This window comes from Coregonus clupeaformis, unplaced genomic scaffold (genome assembly GCF_020615455.1).
Source record: "Coregonus clupeaformis isolate EN_2021a unplaced genomic scaffold, ASM2061545v1 scaf1338, whole genome shotgun sequence".
In the NCBI taxonomy this organism is placed as follows: Eukaryota; Metazoa; Chordata; class Actinopteri; order Salmoniformes; family Salmonidae; genus Coregonus; species Coregonus clupeaformis.
In genome coordinates this window covers 95,361-110,709 of record NW_025534792.1, presented here as the reverse complement: position 1 = coordinate 110,709, position 15,349 = coordinate 95,361, and the positions used below count along the sequence as shown (strand labels likewise).

General features: G+C 45.6%; 1 protein-coding gene across 1 annotated transcript in view; it reads right to left on the bottom strand.

Annotated features, from left to right (window-relative positions):
- Nucleotides 1-5,756: 5,756 nt before the first annotated feature.
- LOC121553234 (semaphorin-4G) overlaps nt 5,757-15,349 on the bottom strand; it is a 57,048-nt gene continuing 47,455 nt past the window's right edge. Inside the window, exons 12-16 of the mRNA XM_041866264.2 lie at nt 15,201-15,316; nt 14,714-14,868; nt 14,548-14,597; nt 10,758-13,141; nt 5,757-6,842 (exon numbers count right to left, since the gene is read on the bottom strand). Coding sequence (XP_041722198.2) covers nt 12,000-13,141; nt 14,548-14,597; nt 14,714-14,868; nt 15,201-15,316 — 1,463 coding nt within the window. The 3' untranslated portion in view covers nt 5,757-6,842; nt 10,758-11,999. The remainder of the gene's footprint in view (nt 6,843-10,757; nt 13,142-14,547; nt 14,598-14,713; nt 14,869-15,200; nt 15,317-15,349) is intronic.

Genomic DNA, 15,349 nt, shown 5'->3' with positions numbered 1-15,349 from the left:
ACAGTCATGTGTGCAAACATTTTTACGTATGAGTTGTCCCAGGGATCGAACCCACTACCCTGGCGTTACAAGCGCCATGCTCTACCAATTGAGCTACAGAGGACCACAACCCATTTGTGGGCAATTAGATATTCAATAGACACAATTAGTTGTAATGCACATCTGAAAATCATAACTGGGCCGCAGATCGTTAGAAATGGTAGGATAAATTGTAAATTGGCACGCCACACAAAACAGGTTGCTGACCCATGCAACAGAAGGGAGACAACCATCCCAGCTCTTCAGATTTGGCTGCAAAGAAACAGAATCATTAGATCATTTGTTTTGGTACTGCCCATATGTAGCTTGTCTTTGGTCGCAGGTTCAGGAATGGCTGACAAATTGCAACATTTACTTGGACCTAACTCTGCAAATAGCACTGGTGGGTGATTTGAAAAGTCATAGTCAGTTAATCAATAATATAATAATACTGTTGCTAAGAGACTTAGCCAGTGTAAATATCCAGTAGTGGATATCCTGGATTTCCTCTCTCCCTTGCATTCTTGCCTTCACCTGACTTTCATCCAAGAACCGAAGGTGAAAACAAACTTCTATGCATCCTTCATATTGCTTTTCAACAGTGGAGGCTGCTGAGGGGAGGACGGCTCATAATAAATGTCTGGAACGGAGCAAATGGAATGGCATCAAACCATGTGTTTGATGTATTTGATACCATTCCAATGATTCCGCTCCAGTCATTACCACGAGCCCGTCTTCCCCAATTAAGGTGCCACCAACCTCCTGTGCTTTTAACCTAGCCTGTGTGAGGATGAGATGAGGAGAGGAGAGGAAGCCACTTTAGACTATTGAGATGCAGGAGCTCACTAGCCTGTGTGAGGAGGAGACAAGGAGAGGAGAGGAAGCCACTTTAGACTATTGAGATGCAGGAGCTCACTAGCCTGTGTGAGGAGGAGACAAGGAGAGGAGAGGAAGCCACTTTAGACTATTGAGATGCAGGAGCTCACTAGCCTGTGTGAGGATGAGATGAGGAGAGGAGAGGAAGCCACTTTAGACTATTGAGATGTAGGAGCTCACTAGCCTGTGTGAGGAGGAGACGAGGAGAGGAGAGGAAGCCACTTTAGTCTATTGAGATGCAGCCCAGGATTTCCAGTTGTCTAGATTCTAGAGTGATTAGTTGTCTGGCTGAGAGATATTATGTGACCTGTCAAATTTGTGTCACTCAGCAGACTGGTCGTCGCAAGCCATCAACTGCAGGATTTGACAGACAGACACATGTTGTAACCCTTTTAGTTTTAAAAACATCACCATCAGTGTTCTAAAATACGTGCATACGTGTGTGCATGCTTGTGTGCATGCTTGTGTGTGTGTGTGCGTGCGTGTGACGGCTGATCTGTCAGCTGAAGCGCGTGACTGTCTAGGAGTTAAACCGGTCAGGGTGGAAACAGGGAGGCGTGCGACAACCACAGTAACTGTTTGTTTTGGGAGAGAAGAGTCCAGCGCTACACACTCATCCTCCCAACGCACACAAGACCAGTCACACCATCATTTCCAAGCCACTACTAAGCAACAACATTATAACAAGCAGGGGCGCAACTTTCACATTCTGAAATTGCATTTTTGTCCCCCCCCCCCAGTTTTATCATTGGAATGTGATACAAAACGAGGCAACGGTGTGCTTTAGGACAATGCGGACACCTCCGAGCAGTCGGTTAGGCTGTTTGGAGTGTTTATCCGACTGGATAAAAAATAAATAAAAATAATAATTATGTCCCCCTCCCACTTCTAAAACCAAAGTTGCACCCCTGATAACATGTGTCACTTTATATAATGGGACTATAATTGATACTACAATGGCTCTGTAATCACACAGACAGACCCCCTATAGTTCCCTTCACACACAGAAAACAGACTTTGTTGTTTCTCATTGGCTTGTGCATACATATACATATTTCTGTTTAAGAGCTCTGTATACTACTTCCAGATGAAATGTTCTGCTTGTTTTAGCAGTGCTGTGCTGAATCTCTTAAGTCTGTCTCCTGCTGTTGGAAGTAATGTCACGTTAGTCACGGATACCTGAAATGCAACGGCGCTGGTGACATCTTCAGCACTGCATGCGTGTCAGTGTGTGTGAGAGAGAGAGAGAGAGAGAGAGAGAGAGAGAGAGAGAGAGAGAGAGAGAGAGAGAGAGAGAGAGAGGAGAGAGCGAGCGAGAGAGAGAGAGACAGGAGAGAGGAGAGAGAGAGAGCAGAGAGAGAATGGTGGTGAATGCTTGTTATTATAATCAGGTTAAACCTCAATAGTAAATGATTCATTTACACACAGACCCTGCTAGTAAATACAATCATTGACACTGACCCATCATATGTATCTCTAATAGTCAGTCCACTTCTGGCAGATTGGAAATAACACACACATCTGTGCTGTGTTTGCTGACGACAATATGTCATATACACAGCCTTAGGCAGAACCTGAATGACAAGAAGTGTTTGTGTTTTCAATGGAATAAGTGGAAGACAATGATATATCTAGTGTGTGTGTTGTCAGAATAATGAGTGTGTATTATGATTATTAAACCAGTGAGTGTGTCCTCGTCTCGGTTGAGATAATTCACAACGTCATCTTGACTTTGTTTCCTGACCCTGTCTTTGTGGCAGAGCCGTCAGGCTAAACTGCCTGAAGATGCTGGAAACGTCTATGTGTGACTGTGCATAAATTATATGTGTTTGTTTGTTTGTGTGTGCATGTGTGTGTGCATCTCTATGTATGTGTGTAACAGGTGAAGCGTGTGTGTTTTGTTGTTTAACCAGTCTCCAGAGACAGCGATGCAGCCGCCCAAGGCCTTAGCATAAAGAACAGGGAATAATGAGAGATGTGAAGGATAGAATAGATGGAATATAATAGGAATGATTCAGAATCACCTTCATGACAGTTCACCTGTTCCACAACTCTGACTCTAGGACGTCGTTCTAAATTTATAGTCTTTCTCAATCCATTCCTTAGGGATCCCCAGGTGGTGCACATTCCTTAGTGATCTCCAGGTGGTGCACATTCCTTAAGGATCCCCAGGTGGTGCACATTCCTTAGGGATCCCCAGGGGGTGCACATTTCACAGGGATCCCCAGGTGGTGCACATTCCTTAGGGATCCCCAGGTGGTGCACATTCCTTAGGGATCCCCAGGTGGTGCACATTCCTTAGGGATCCCCAGGTGGTGCACATTCCTTAGGGATCCCCAGGTGGTGCACATTCCTTAGGGATCCCCAGGTGGTGCACATTCCTTAGGGATCCCCAGGTGGTGCACATTCCTTAGGGATCCCCAGGTGGTGCACATTTCACAGGGATCCCCAGGTGGTGCACATTTCACAGGGATCCCCAGGTGGTGCACATTCCTTAGGGATCCCCAGGTGGTGCACATTCCTTAGGGATCCCCAGGGGTGCACATTCCTTAGGGATCCCCAGGTGGTGCACATTCCTTAGGGATCCCCAGGTGGTGCACATTCCTTAGGGATCACCAGGTGGTGCACATTCCTTAGGGATCCCCAGTTGGTGCACATTCCTTAGGGATCCCCAGGTGGTGCACAGTTCCGTTCTAGCCTAGCACTTACACACCTGATTCAACTATCAAATAATTGCCAAGATCTTGATTTAGTGGAATCAGTTGTTGTGGGTCGGATCAAACCTTTCAGATCTTTCAGACTAGTGCTCAATAGAACTGATGTCAAATCCCTCTGAACTAGATGTCTGTTATCAGTCTAATTTTTCTGTTAAAATTCCTGGAACCTTCAATAAATTCCCTGGTTTTCCCAAAATCCTGGTTGGAGGATGTCCCGGAATCAGGAAATCCGGAATCCTCCAATCAGGATTTTTGGAAAACCAGGGAATTTATTGAACCTTCCTGGAATTTTGCAACCCCATTCAGTGACTCTCTCTACCAGACGTGATCCATCTAAAGTTGTATCCCCCAACAAGCAGAACAAGCCAAAACTGGACAGATATAGGATCTTCATTTGATCACCCTGTTGCAGGAGAACTTGTAGTGTATTTTTATTTTTTATCACTTTGAAATTTCAGACTTCATTTTCCCTTATGAAAAATGTATCAACCCTTACAAAAATGTACAGCCGTTTGACTACCAATGAACTATCCCATTTGAACTCCACCAGGGTGGAACATTGGTACAGCACTTTAGAACTCCACTGACCTGGGGAATCTATTCTAGATTTACAAATGTAGTCTGTTTCAATCGCTGTGCTTTCTCTTAGCTGCTGCCTTTGGCAATGTCTCTAGAACACTAAACCGTGACAGAAACACACCCTCTCTAGAACACTAAACCGTGACAGAAACACACCCTCTCTAGAACACTAAACTGTGACAGAAACACACTGCGTGTTTCTCAATATGCATACTAACGTGCTCCACACTCTCATGCTCCGAGTGCATTCTCCGACCACGTTCTCTTGAGTACGTTCTTGTGAGGATGAGAGTATGGAGAATGCATAAAACATTACATTTGCGAAGCACTCGCACTCCCCATATTGTTTTACCTCACGCTTCACCTCCCCATTCACTGAACCTTCTTCCAGCCAGGACAATAGCAACAATGGACGAAACAAGATATACACAAAGCAAACGTTTTACTTCATAACTATCAGCTAGCTATATGTGAATTGTAATAATGTAGCTAGCCAGGTAGTTTAACAGGAAAAAATGACCTAAAACTAATATTATGCAAGGTAGATGTCAATTCTTTGTGGGTAGCTAGCTAACTATTCTTCGTAGCTATCTGGTTAGCTAACAGTAGTAGCTAGCCAGTTAGCCCTATTGACTTACGATAAGCTTGCGATCTACGAACACTACAGTGGGTATTGTAGGCAGGTAAACATTCCAAAATTAACGCAGCATGTATTTATTAACGTATCAAGATAAAATATTTTAGTCAGGCAACATATGAGATGTGAATAGGCAACATTTCATTCCGAAGTCGGAGTGTGTTTTCTCTCGCTTCAGCTCAAATAATTGCCTCCATTGATTTTAAGAAATGTTGTGTAATTTTTTACGTGGTTGCATCATATTTATTTGCATACTTTCCGTTGAAGCTTGCATCGATGCATGCTTCAAAATATGTACAAACGGAGTACGCATTCGAGAAGTGCCCTCCGTGCGCCGTTTCGTATACTTTGATTTGGACACATGACAAGACAAGACACATGAGATACACAGTTATTTTTAATGCTTTATACCGTGATGTTTATTCTTCCCAGAACACAAACAGAACCACCTTGAGACAGCAGCCCTGCAAGCTAGACTATGTGTGTGTGTGGTTGTGTGTGTGTGTGTATGTGTCACTGTGTAGCCAGTGATTTGTGGGAGTAGAGGCTGGATGCTAACCAAGTAGTTTCCTAGGAAACGGGCCCAGATGACTGCCTCTTCAGTATCAGTCTCTATACAGCTTTCAGTGTCTGTCTACCCCAGGCAGGGAACTCTCCAGAGATCTGGGCCTCCAATACTTTACTCATGTAATCCTCCCTCATACTGAGTGTGTCAATGTTAACTGGCTGGCTTGTTGAACCTAGCTGATGTAAAACCTAGGGCTGTGTTCCAATACACTTTGAAAAGAGAAAGAGAGAGAGAGAGAGAGAGAGAGAGAGAGAGAGAGAGAGAGAGAGAGAGAGAGAGAGAGAGAGAGAGAGAGAGAGAGAGAGAGAGAGAGAGAGAGAGAGAGAGAGAGAGAGAGAGAGAGAGAGAGAGAGAGAGAGAGAGAGAGAGAGAGAGAGAGAGAGAGAGAGAGAGAGATGCTGTGGAAGTTGCTTAACGAGCTGTGGGGAACTTTATCTAAGCAAACCCAGATTAATAGGCCAGACAAGAGTCTTATCATCTGTCACATTATGGTTATGTGGGTGTATTCTGTTCATCATGCGGTTAGCTAATATACCATGCTTCTACAACAGGTTCTCCAAATCCGGCCCTGGAGAGTGACTGGATGTGCAGGGATTTGCTCCAACCCATCACTAACATACCTACTAAACACACTCAATTCATCACGGTCTTCAGTCTGACTCTGGACCACAATATGTTGGATCAGCTGTGTTATTGCCTGGCTGGAACGAAATCCTGCACCGCCGCTAGATGTCCAGGACCAGAGTTGGAGACCCCTGTTTCTTCTACAGTGCTATTAGAATACTAGTGCAACACTAATGGACATCATGACACCCACATCAGAGCCTCTTACAAATGGCATCAAAACAACAACACTGGCAATAGAATAGCAACATAGTACGAAATTACAATATGTATTTTTTACTTCAAAGAACATAGTGGCAGCAATAGTGTATTCATTTTAAAACTTGGCAACAGTTAGGATAGTAAGCATCCATTTTGTGATAGTTTGTCATCCTTACAGAGAGGACTATAGAGAGGGTAGAGTTGTTTGAAGTGAAGACCAGGACCATTAAATGCCCCTTTCCCCAGTTTGCTCTATCTTGTGATGAACCGCACAGGGGTATACCGGTTACAGAGAGTATCTGTACTGTACCCTGACCTATACTACTTACTGAGGTATCCAGTTCTCAGGTTATGATGGGATAGAGCAGCGAACTGGTTGTAGAAGGGATGATTTGACTGTTTCCTCAGTCGGTATAATTGGTCTTCCAATGGCACTGGAACTGTGTTTGATTCCAAACGGTGACTCTTCAAAGTTGTTTGGACATTTTGAAGCTATTCCCGGTGGGAAAGATATTAGTGTCACGGTACCAGACATCACACCATATTTGAGAATGGCTGGAGTTGAAGTTAGCAAGATCTGTTTCAAACAGACAGGCGCCAAACTGGACAGCATCTCTCAGGCCTGTGGAAGAACAGGACAGACATCAGTGAGTCAGAAACAGAGATCTACACTGTGTTCACTTCCTGGTGTTGTTTTGATGTGTCACCAATAGGTATGGGAAACATAAATAACTTGCATAAAGAGATAAAAAAAGGTAAGAAAACTAAAATAGATGAAAGCTAGCACAGTGCTATAGATAGCATCAGAGCTGTCCCTGTGTGTGTGTGGTGTGTGTGGTATGTGTATAAAAGCTGTCCATAGCTCTTCAAACATATCCTCACATCATTTGTAGATCCCAAACCCTGATTTAAAATGTTCCCCTTGGGAGTATAGCCTACCTAAGTAAATAAATAACTGTCATCTTGTCTCATCACTCACTATATTTAAAGACTATTTGAACAGGGCTTAATGAAGGCTTCTCTAATGGCTTGTGTTGGTTTGTTTCTCCTTCATGTCCTTTATCAATGCCATGGTCCTGTCACACTGGCCACAGACGTCACTTCAACGTCTAGTTTTCATTTACATTTGGTTGAGTTGTTAATTAACGTGAATTCAATGTGAAATCAACAAAAAAACTGAACATGTCATTGAATTTAGTTTAAAAGTTTGGTTAAAAAAAATACGAAATTCTCTTTTTGCAAATCCAATCAGTTTTTCACGTTGATTCAACGTCATCACATGAAATGACGTGGAAACAACGTTGATTCAACCAGTTTCTGCCCAGTGGGGTGAGGTTTGGTCTCCAACCATCTATAGCTATTTAGAATTTACTGCAACATTCAATTCACTGCTTCTCCAGCCCACATCATAGACTTAAATCACAGACCTGTCCTGGGCCTGGTTTACCAAAAGCATCTTAAGGCTAAGTTCATCGTTAGAACCTTTGTAGGAGCATCGTTAAATAGTCGAGCGGTTTTCTCTGTGAGGCTGATAACTTCAGAACAAAAGTTGACTACAAATACGAATTTGCCAATATCTTTGCAATTGATACAAACAAGCAACGTATAAAAAATTGATTCAAATGAAAACTGAGATGAGTGCATAAAAAAAAGGCTATAGGTGTTTTCAATCATATTGAAATAAACATAGAATTTCTAGCATAGATTCTCACGCCCTGACCAAACCAACTAAAGACAACCGGCCTCTCAAGGCCAGGGCGTGACAACTGCTTGCAAAATCAATTTTTTAAACTATAAAATTAATTAAATTAAATGTATTTATTTATTTGCAGGACAAGGATTGTCCTGACTGTCAAGAATGCCTGAATTGCTTCGCCTTGCTTTTCTGGTTGGCTGACAAGTTTCACCATCCAATTATTTCAGATCTACAGGAGTTCAAGTTTCACCATGGCACGGACCGTGGCGATACGTTGGCACATGATAATTATTAGAATATGGGAAATATTAGTAAATTATTGCATTCTATACATGCTGACTTTCGTGGGCTACCGGAGACATGAAACAGACACACTACATGACCAAAAGTATGTGGAGACCTGTCCATTGAACATCTCATTCTAAAATCCTGGGCATTAATATGGAGTTGGTCCCCCCTTTGCTGCTATAACAGCCTCCATTCTTCTGGGAAGGCTTTCCACTAGATGTTGGAACATTGCTGTGGGGACTTGCTTCCATTCAGCCACAAGAGCATTAGTGAGGTCGGGCACTGATGTTGGGCGATTAGGCCTGGCTCACAGTCGGCATTCCAATTCATCCTAAAGGTGTTCGATGGGGTCGAGGTCAGGGCTCTGTGCAGGCCAGTCAAGTTCTTCCACACTGATCTCGACAAACCATTTCTATATGGACCTTGCTTTGTGCACGAGGGCATTGTCATGCTGAAACAGAAAAGGGCCTTCCCCAAACTGTTGCCACAAAGTTGGAAGCACAGAATCGTCTAGAATGGGGCCTAGCCCGAACCATGAAAAACAGCCCCAGACCATTATTCCTCCTCCACCAAACTTTACAGTTGGCACTATGCATTGGGGCAGGTAGATTTCTCCTGGCATCCACCAAACCCAGATTAGTCCACCGGACTGCCAGATGGTGACACGTGATTCATCACTCCAGAGAACGCATTTCCACTGCTCCAGAGTCCAATGGTGGCGAGCTTTACACCATTCCAGCCGACATTTGCCATGTGCATGGTGATCTTAGGCTTGTGTGTGGCTGCTCGGCCATGGAAACCCATTTCATGAAGCTCCCGATGAAGAGTTCTTGTGCTGACATTGCAGTTTGGAATTTGGTAGGGAGTGTTGCAACCGAGGGAAGACGATTTTTACACGCTATGCACTTCAGCATTCAGCGGTCCCGTTCTGTGAGCTTGTGTGGCCTACCACTTCGCGGCTGAGCCATTGTTGCTCTTAGACGTTTCCACTTCACAATAACAGCACTTACATGACCGCGGCAGCTCTAGCAGGGCAGAAATTTGACGAACTGACTTGTTGAAAAGGTGGCATCCTATGACGGTGCTACGTTAAAAGTCACTGAGCTCTTCAGCAAGGCAATTCTACTGACTAAGTTTGTCTATGGAGATTGCATGGCTGTGTGCTCGATTTTATACACCTGTCAGCAACGGGTGTAGCTGAAATAGCTGAATCCACCTAATTTGAAGGGGTGTCCACATACTTTTGTATGAATAGTGTTGGTGGGAGGGCACACAGGCTGTCGCCAATTTATTAATGCATAATTTGCCTAAATGGGTAATGGAAATACTTCAACCACTACATTTGTTTTTTTAGGTGTGATGTCATTATGTCCAGCTGTTTTTATCAACACAAGATGGTTGAATGGAAACACACCCTAGCAGGCAATTGTCACATCTATTTTCAATGCGAACTTTCTAAATGTCACTGGTCAAGTTAATGGAAACATAGCCACTGACATGGAGAAAATAGTTGAGGAAAAAAAAGCAAGGGAGGAAAGACAAGAGATGAGGGAGCGGGAGGAATGATGAAGAAAGAAAAAAAGAGGAGAGAGAGAGAGAGAGAGAGAGAGAGAGAGAGAGAGAGAGAGAGAGAGAGAGAGAGAGAGAGAGAGAGACAGAGAGGAGTATCAGATTCAGAGAATGGTGTACATTATCGTCTCATCTCCTCTCCGTTCCCTGTACCTGCAGCCTCTTGATGTTTTTACTCTGCTTCACTGAAATCTACCCTCTCTACTCTACTCTCTCTACTCTACCCTCTCTATTCTACACTCTACCCTACCCTCTCTACCCTACCCCCTCTACTCTACGCTACCCTCTCTACTCTACCCTCTCTACCCTACCCTCTCCTCTCTACCCTACCCTCTCTACTCTACCCTCTCTACCCTACCCTCTCTACTCTACCCTCTCTACCCTACCCCCTCTCACTCTACCCCTCTCACCCTCCCCTCTACTCCCTACCCTCTCTACCCTACCCCTCTCTACTCTCCCTACTCCCTACCCCTCTCTACCCTACCCTCTCTACCCCTACCCTCTCTACCCTACCCTCTCTACCCTACCCTCTCTACCTCTACCCTCTCTACCCTACCCTCTCCCCTACCCTCTCTACCCTACCCTCTCTACCCTACCCTCTCTACCCTACCCTCTCCTACCCTACCCTCTCTACCCTACCCTCTCTACCCTACCCTCTCTACCCTACCCTCTCCTCTCTACCCTACCCTCTCCTCTCTACCCTACCCTACCTTCTCCTCTCTACCCTACCCTCTCTACTCTACCCTCTCTACTCTACCCTCTCTACCATACCCTCTCTACCCTACCCTCTCTACCCTACCCTCTGTGCTCTATTCTACTCTACCTTCTCTACTCTACCCTCTCTACTCCTCACAACCAACACTCAAATAAAAGAGGGAAACAGACTAGACAGAGTTCCCCTGGACGTCACTATCTGGCCACGATATCTGTCTGCCTGTCTGTAGAACCAACCAACTGCCAGAAAACAACACTTAGTCTGGTTACCTCAGGTGTAAGGGTTGTTATGGCCATGACCCAGAAGTGATGTCTGGTCCTCTGTGGCCGAGCTGTGATGTCGTGGTAGAGTTCAGACCCATTAGGTTGGAGTTGGATAGGAGCGAGAGAGTCAGCAGTGTAGGGATGCTGCTAATCCATTAGCTCCTACTCAGATGGGGTTGTCTCTTGACATGGTGTGATGGGGTTGAATCTCTCATAGTTCTGATGTGTTTGTAGTGTCCATTGAGTTGAGTACATAATAACCAGGGAATGTCTGAAGGAAATGGCATTTAAATAGCATCAAAACGGTTAATACTGTCCAATTTCCTATTACACAAAAATAATGTTCAAAGGGTATTTTCATTGGATTACAAACTCTCTCTTGGGTTAAGAGTTGCTATGTGTTAATAATATTACTTGAATTTGATTATTACAGTTTGTGTTACCATTGTAATCAATATTAACATAATTTACAAACTTCAAGAATAAAAACAAATCCACTTTTCCCCTCAATGTCCAATATGAAACCTGCTAAAAAGGTGTAGTGCACACCATCTTAAAACCCATCTTGTCCCTCCTTTGGACAGCTGCATCCATTTGAAAACATAAGTCAAGTCAAGGTCAGTTTCACACTTCACAAGAACTCATATTCCCATGAGCCTCTTCTTCTTCCTCCTCTTCTTCCTTGTTACCATGGGCTGTGTTGAGACTTCCAGGGTCCCCGCCCCTCGTGTCCTGCTCAGCGAGGACTCTTAATCTGGGGCTGAGATCTGAGGCCTGCCCCCTGAATCACCCCCTCCAGGGCTCGTCTTATATTGATCCAGACGGAGGTGTATTGACTGGAGCTGGGTCAGGTCTAGCCTGCTGAGCTCTGCTGAGCTGGCAGGAGGATAGCTCCTAGGAAGGTCGAATAGTGTGCAGAAATCGTTTCTTTTGAAACACAGTTGATATTCCAACCCACCTGCAAGAGACTCACCAGATGTGTGTCCCTTTTCAGTGGTCCAAAAAAACAATCTCCTTCTCTCATATTTTCAGTCCAGGCTAGTTTAAACCCGTTTTACTCCGTGAGGAGCATGAGTCATCCACAAAGGATCTCTACAGCACTCTGTTTTGGGCCACCAATGGGCCACTCACTGATGTACGTCGCTTTGGATAAAAGCGTCTGCTAAATAGCCTATATTAAATGGGTCCTGTTCAGTCCTCCCACCACAGGGGGAGCTACCTCCCTGACACAGAGAGATATTCCCTCTACTACAGAGAGCTCTCGTCTGGTTTTGGCAGCAGCTGCATGTGCTTCCTCTTCTCCAGGATCCTGTTGAGTTCCTCAGTGAAGGAGTAGCAGAGAGGAGAGCTGCTCTCCGCGTCACTCTGTCTTAACAACATGTAGCTGTTACCGTGCATCCTCCGCAAGACGCTGGGTAACGTAGCCGATAGGCCGTTGGGGCTGGAGAAGTCTTGCAAGTCACACTCTGATTGGTTGAAGGGGGTCTGAGGGGGCGGGGGGAGAGGAGGGGCAGGAGGAGGGGGGTCCTTGTTGGGGGACGACTGGCCCTCTCTCGGGACGATCTGGAGGAAGCCCCCTTCGTGCGTGTCACCGTCCCCCGGTTGTTTGGAGATGCCGTTACCATTACAGATCCCGTTCCCATTACAGTGGCTGGAGATGGTCTTGAGATCCAGGTGGGCGGAGCTACTGTGGCGTTTCTGCTGCTGCTTCCTGTGTTTCCTCTTCCTGTCCATGTGATTGGCAGAGGCAGCGGTGGCGGCGGCAGCACGGAGAGAGTACTTCCCCCTGTGGTTGCCCTGCAGACAGAAGCCCACGTAGAGGAGGACAACAGTCAGAACCAGACACAGACCTCCCAGGATGGTGATCAGGGACAGGTACATAGCCTCCATGCTCCTGGGGGAGAGCAGCGCCGAGGTGGGGGGGAGAGGGTCCGGGGGAGGGGGTGGCAGCTCTGAGGTGGGGGGAAGAGGGGCTGGGGGAGGGTGTAGCAGGGGCCTCTCAGAGGAGGGGGGTGCGCTGGGTGGAGGAGGGGGGGGAGGGGTGGAAGTGTCCGAGTCCCAGGTGGTGTAGTAGGAGAAGTCTTGGGATGGGTCGACGTGTGGGGGAGGGGGGTGTGGCATGTCTAGACGAACCGTCACAGAGTACGTAACCACTGCGACCCGGACGCTGTTCTCGAGGGCGTGGCAGGTATACTCCCCGCTCTGCTCTGGTCGGGACTCAATGACCAGGAGGCCATCGGTGCCCACCCTGAAGCCAGAGTCCAGGCCGTAGCCCTGCAGCTCTGACCCGTCCAGAGTCCACACTGGGGTTGCCAGGTTGGAGCTGAGTTCACACTGGAGCAGCATGTCATCTCCCACCATTACAGACCGGCTCCGGTGCTGGATCGGCTCTGAAAGAATGGCAACCCACATACAAAATGAGTATCCTCTCACAATAAGACTGTGATATACTGTTATGGACCTCAGAACAGTTAATTTGGCTGATATACTGTTATGGACCTCAGAACAGTTAATTAGGCTGATATACTGTTATGGACCTCAGAACAGTTAATTAGGCTGATATACTGTTATGGACCTCAGAACAGTTAATAAGACTGATATACTGTTATGGACCTCAGAACAGTTAATAAGACTGATATACTGTTATGGACCTCAGATTGTATTTTGCTGATTCTTTTTTGCGATGCAAATATTGGGTTGTGACTGAGACAACCTGGTTCAATCTGGGTCCTGAGGCAAAACCAGTTGAGAACCACTGCCATAGACCATTGAACTGTGTTTGGGAGTTATAGTCAACTTCTATACAACTTTTGTTTGATTGCATATATGACTCTAAAATCATTGGTGCATGAAGAATCCAATATGTTACATTCTCCCATATGAAAATAAATGCATTTTAATCAGAATATGCAACAACAACAAAAAATCTAACTTCTTAGTATGTAAAGTATGTGTGAAGAAAATGTGATTATAGTTGCAATGGAAATGAGGATGCTGCAGACACACTATGCATAATCAACCTCTAAACATTTCTTCAAACAATTTGATGGTATTTCTGCATATTCTAACCTTGGATTTCATTTCATCATTCAGTGTGCAGAATCACCTTGAAACCATCCTAATTTATCCTCAAGGTGGGAAGGACTTGACTAAACTGTAGACAATGTAATCTTGACATTACCCTTTGGGTCCTTGCTAGCCATATAAAACCCTACTACATTACTACTATAGTGAGACCAGTGTCTAGTCCTAACGCAACTCTTATCATTGCTGTAAGTCCCTCAACTTTCCAGGTAAGGAGTTTTTCCTAGCCACTGTGCTTCTGCATCTGCATTGCTTGCTCTTTGGGGTTTTAGGCTGGGTTTCTGTATAAGCACTTTGTGACACAACTGCTAATGTAAAAAGTCAAATGTAATCAACCAAATGTAAAAAAAATACATTTGATTGATTGATTGTAAAATAAATCTGCAGTATAATAAAACAAAGTGTGGTCATATAAGGCCTGTCTGTATGTCTCTGTGTGTGTGTGTGTGTGTGTGTGTATGTGTCTGTCTGTCTGTCTGTGTCTATCTGTGTGTCTGTCTATGTGTCTGTCTATGTGTCTGTCTGTGTGTCTGTCTGTCTGTCTGTGTGTCTGTCTGTGTGTCTGTCTGTGTGTCTGTCTGTGTGTCTGTGTGTCTGTGTCTGTCTGTCTGTCTGTCTGTCTGTCTGTCTGTCTGTCTGTCTGTCTGTCTGTGTGTCTGTCTGTGTGTCTGTCTGTCTGTGTGTCTGTCTGTGTGTCTGTCTGTCTGTGTACCATTGTCACATCCTCTGTTCCCATACAGGACGTCCTGGGTCAGGTTAGACCTGAGGAGAGGAGGAGACACTGTTAGCCTGTTATCAAGTGCACACACACACACACACACACACTGCATTATTTCCCCCCACACCCCCCTAACACCCACACCCACACACACTCTCACCTGTCAGTCTGTGCTGTGATGTCCACACAGTCCTGTCCGTCCCAGCCACAGTAAGGGTCCCGGGAGAAGATACAGTCGTAACAGGAAGTGTACCTGCTACAGGTGGAGAGAGGTAGCTGGACTACGCCAGAGGGAGAACCTACATACACATTCAACTAGAGGGGGGAGAGAGGGAGGGAGGGAGGGAGGGAGGGAGGGAGGGAGGGAGGGAGGGAGGGAGGGAGAGTGTAATGAGGCCTGTGTTATTGAAAATATCCTTGAGTTACAAGATCACTAAACAAAACAAACCTTGATATTACCTGTTTGTGTGAGAGAGAGAGAGAGAGAGAGAGAGAGAGAGAGAGAGAGAGAGAGAGAGAGAGAGAGAGAGAGAGAGAGAGAGAGAGAGAGAGAGAGAGAGAGAGAGAGAGAGAGAGAGAGTGGGTGGGTGTGTATGTGTCCCTACGTGCATGCGTATGTGCCTGCATGTCCGTTTGTGAGTGTGTACCTGTGTGTGTGAGATGACCAGGCTTTCCACAGGCTGTGGTTGGTCAAACAGCTGTAGCTCCTCTATGATGTGTAGATGACCCTTGACCTCTACAGCTCTGTGCAGCCAGCCATCGTCTGGAACAGGAGACAGAGACATGGTCACAACAC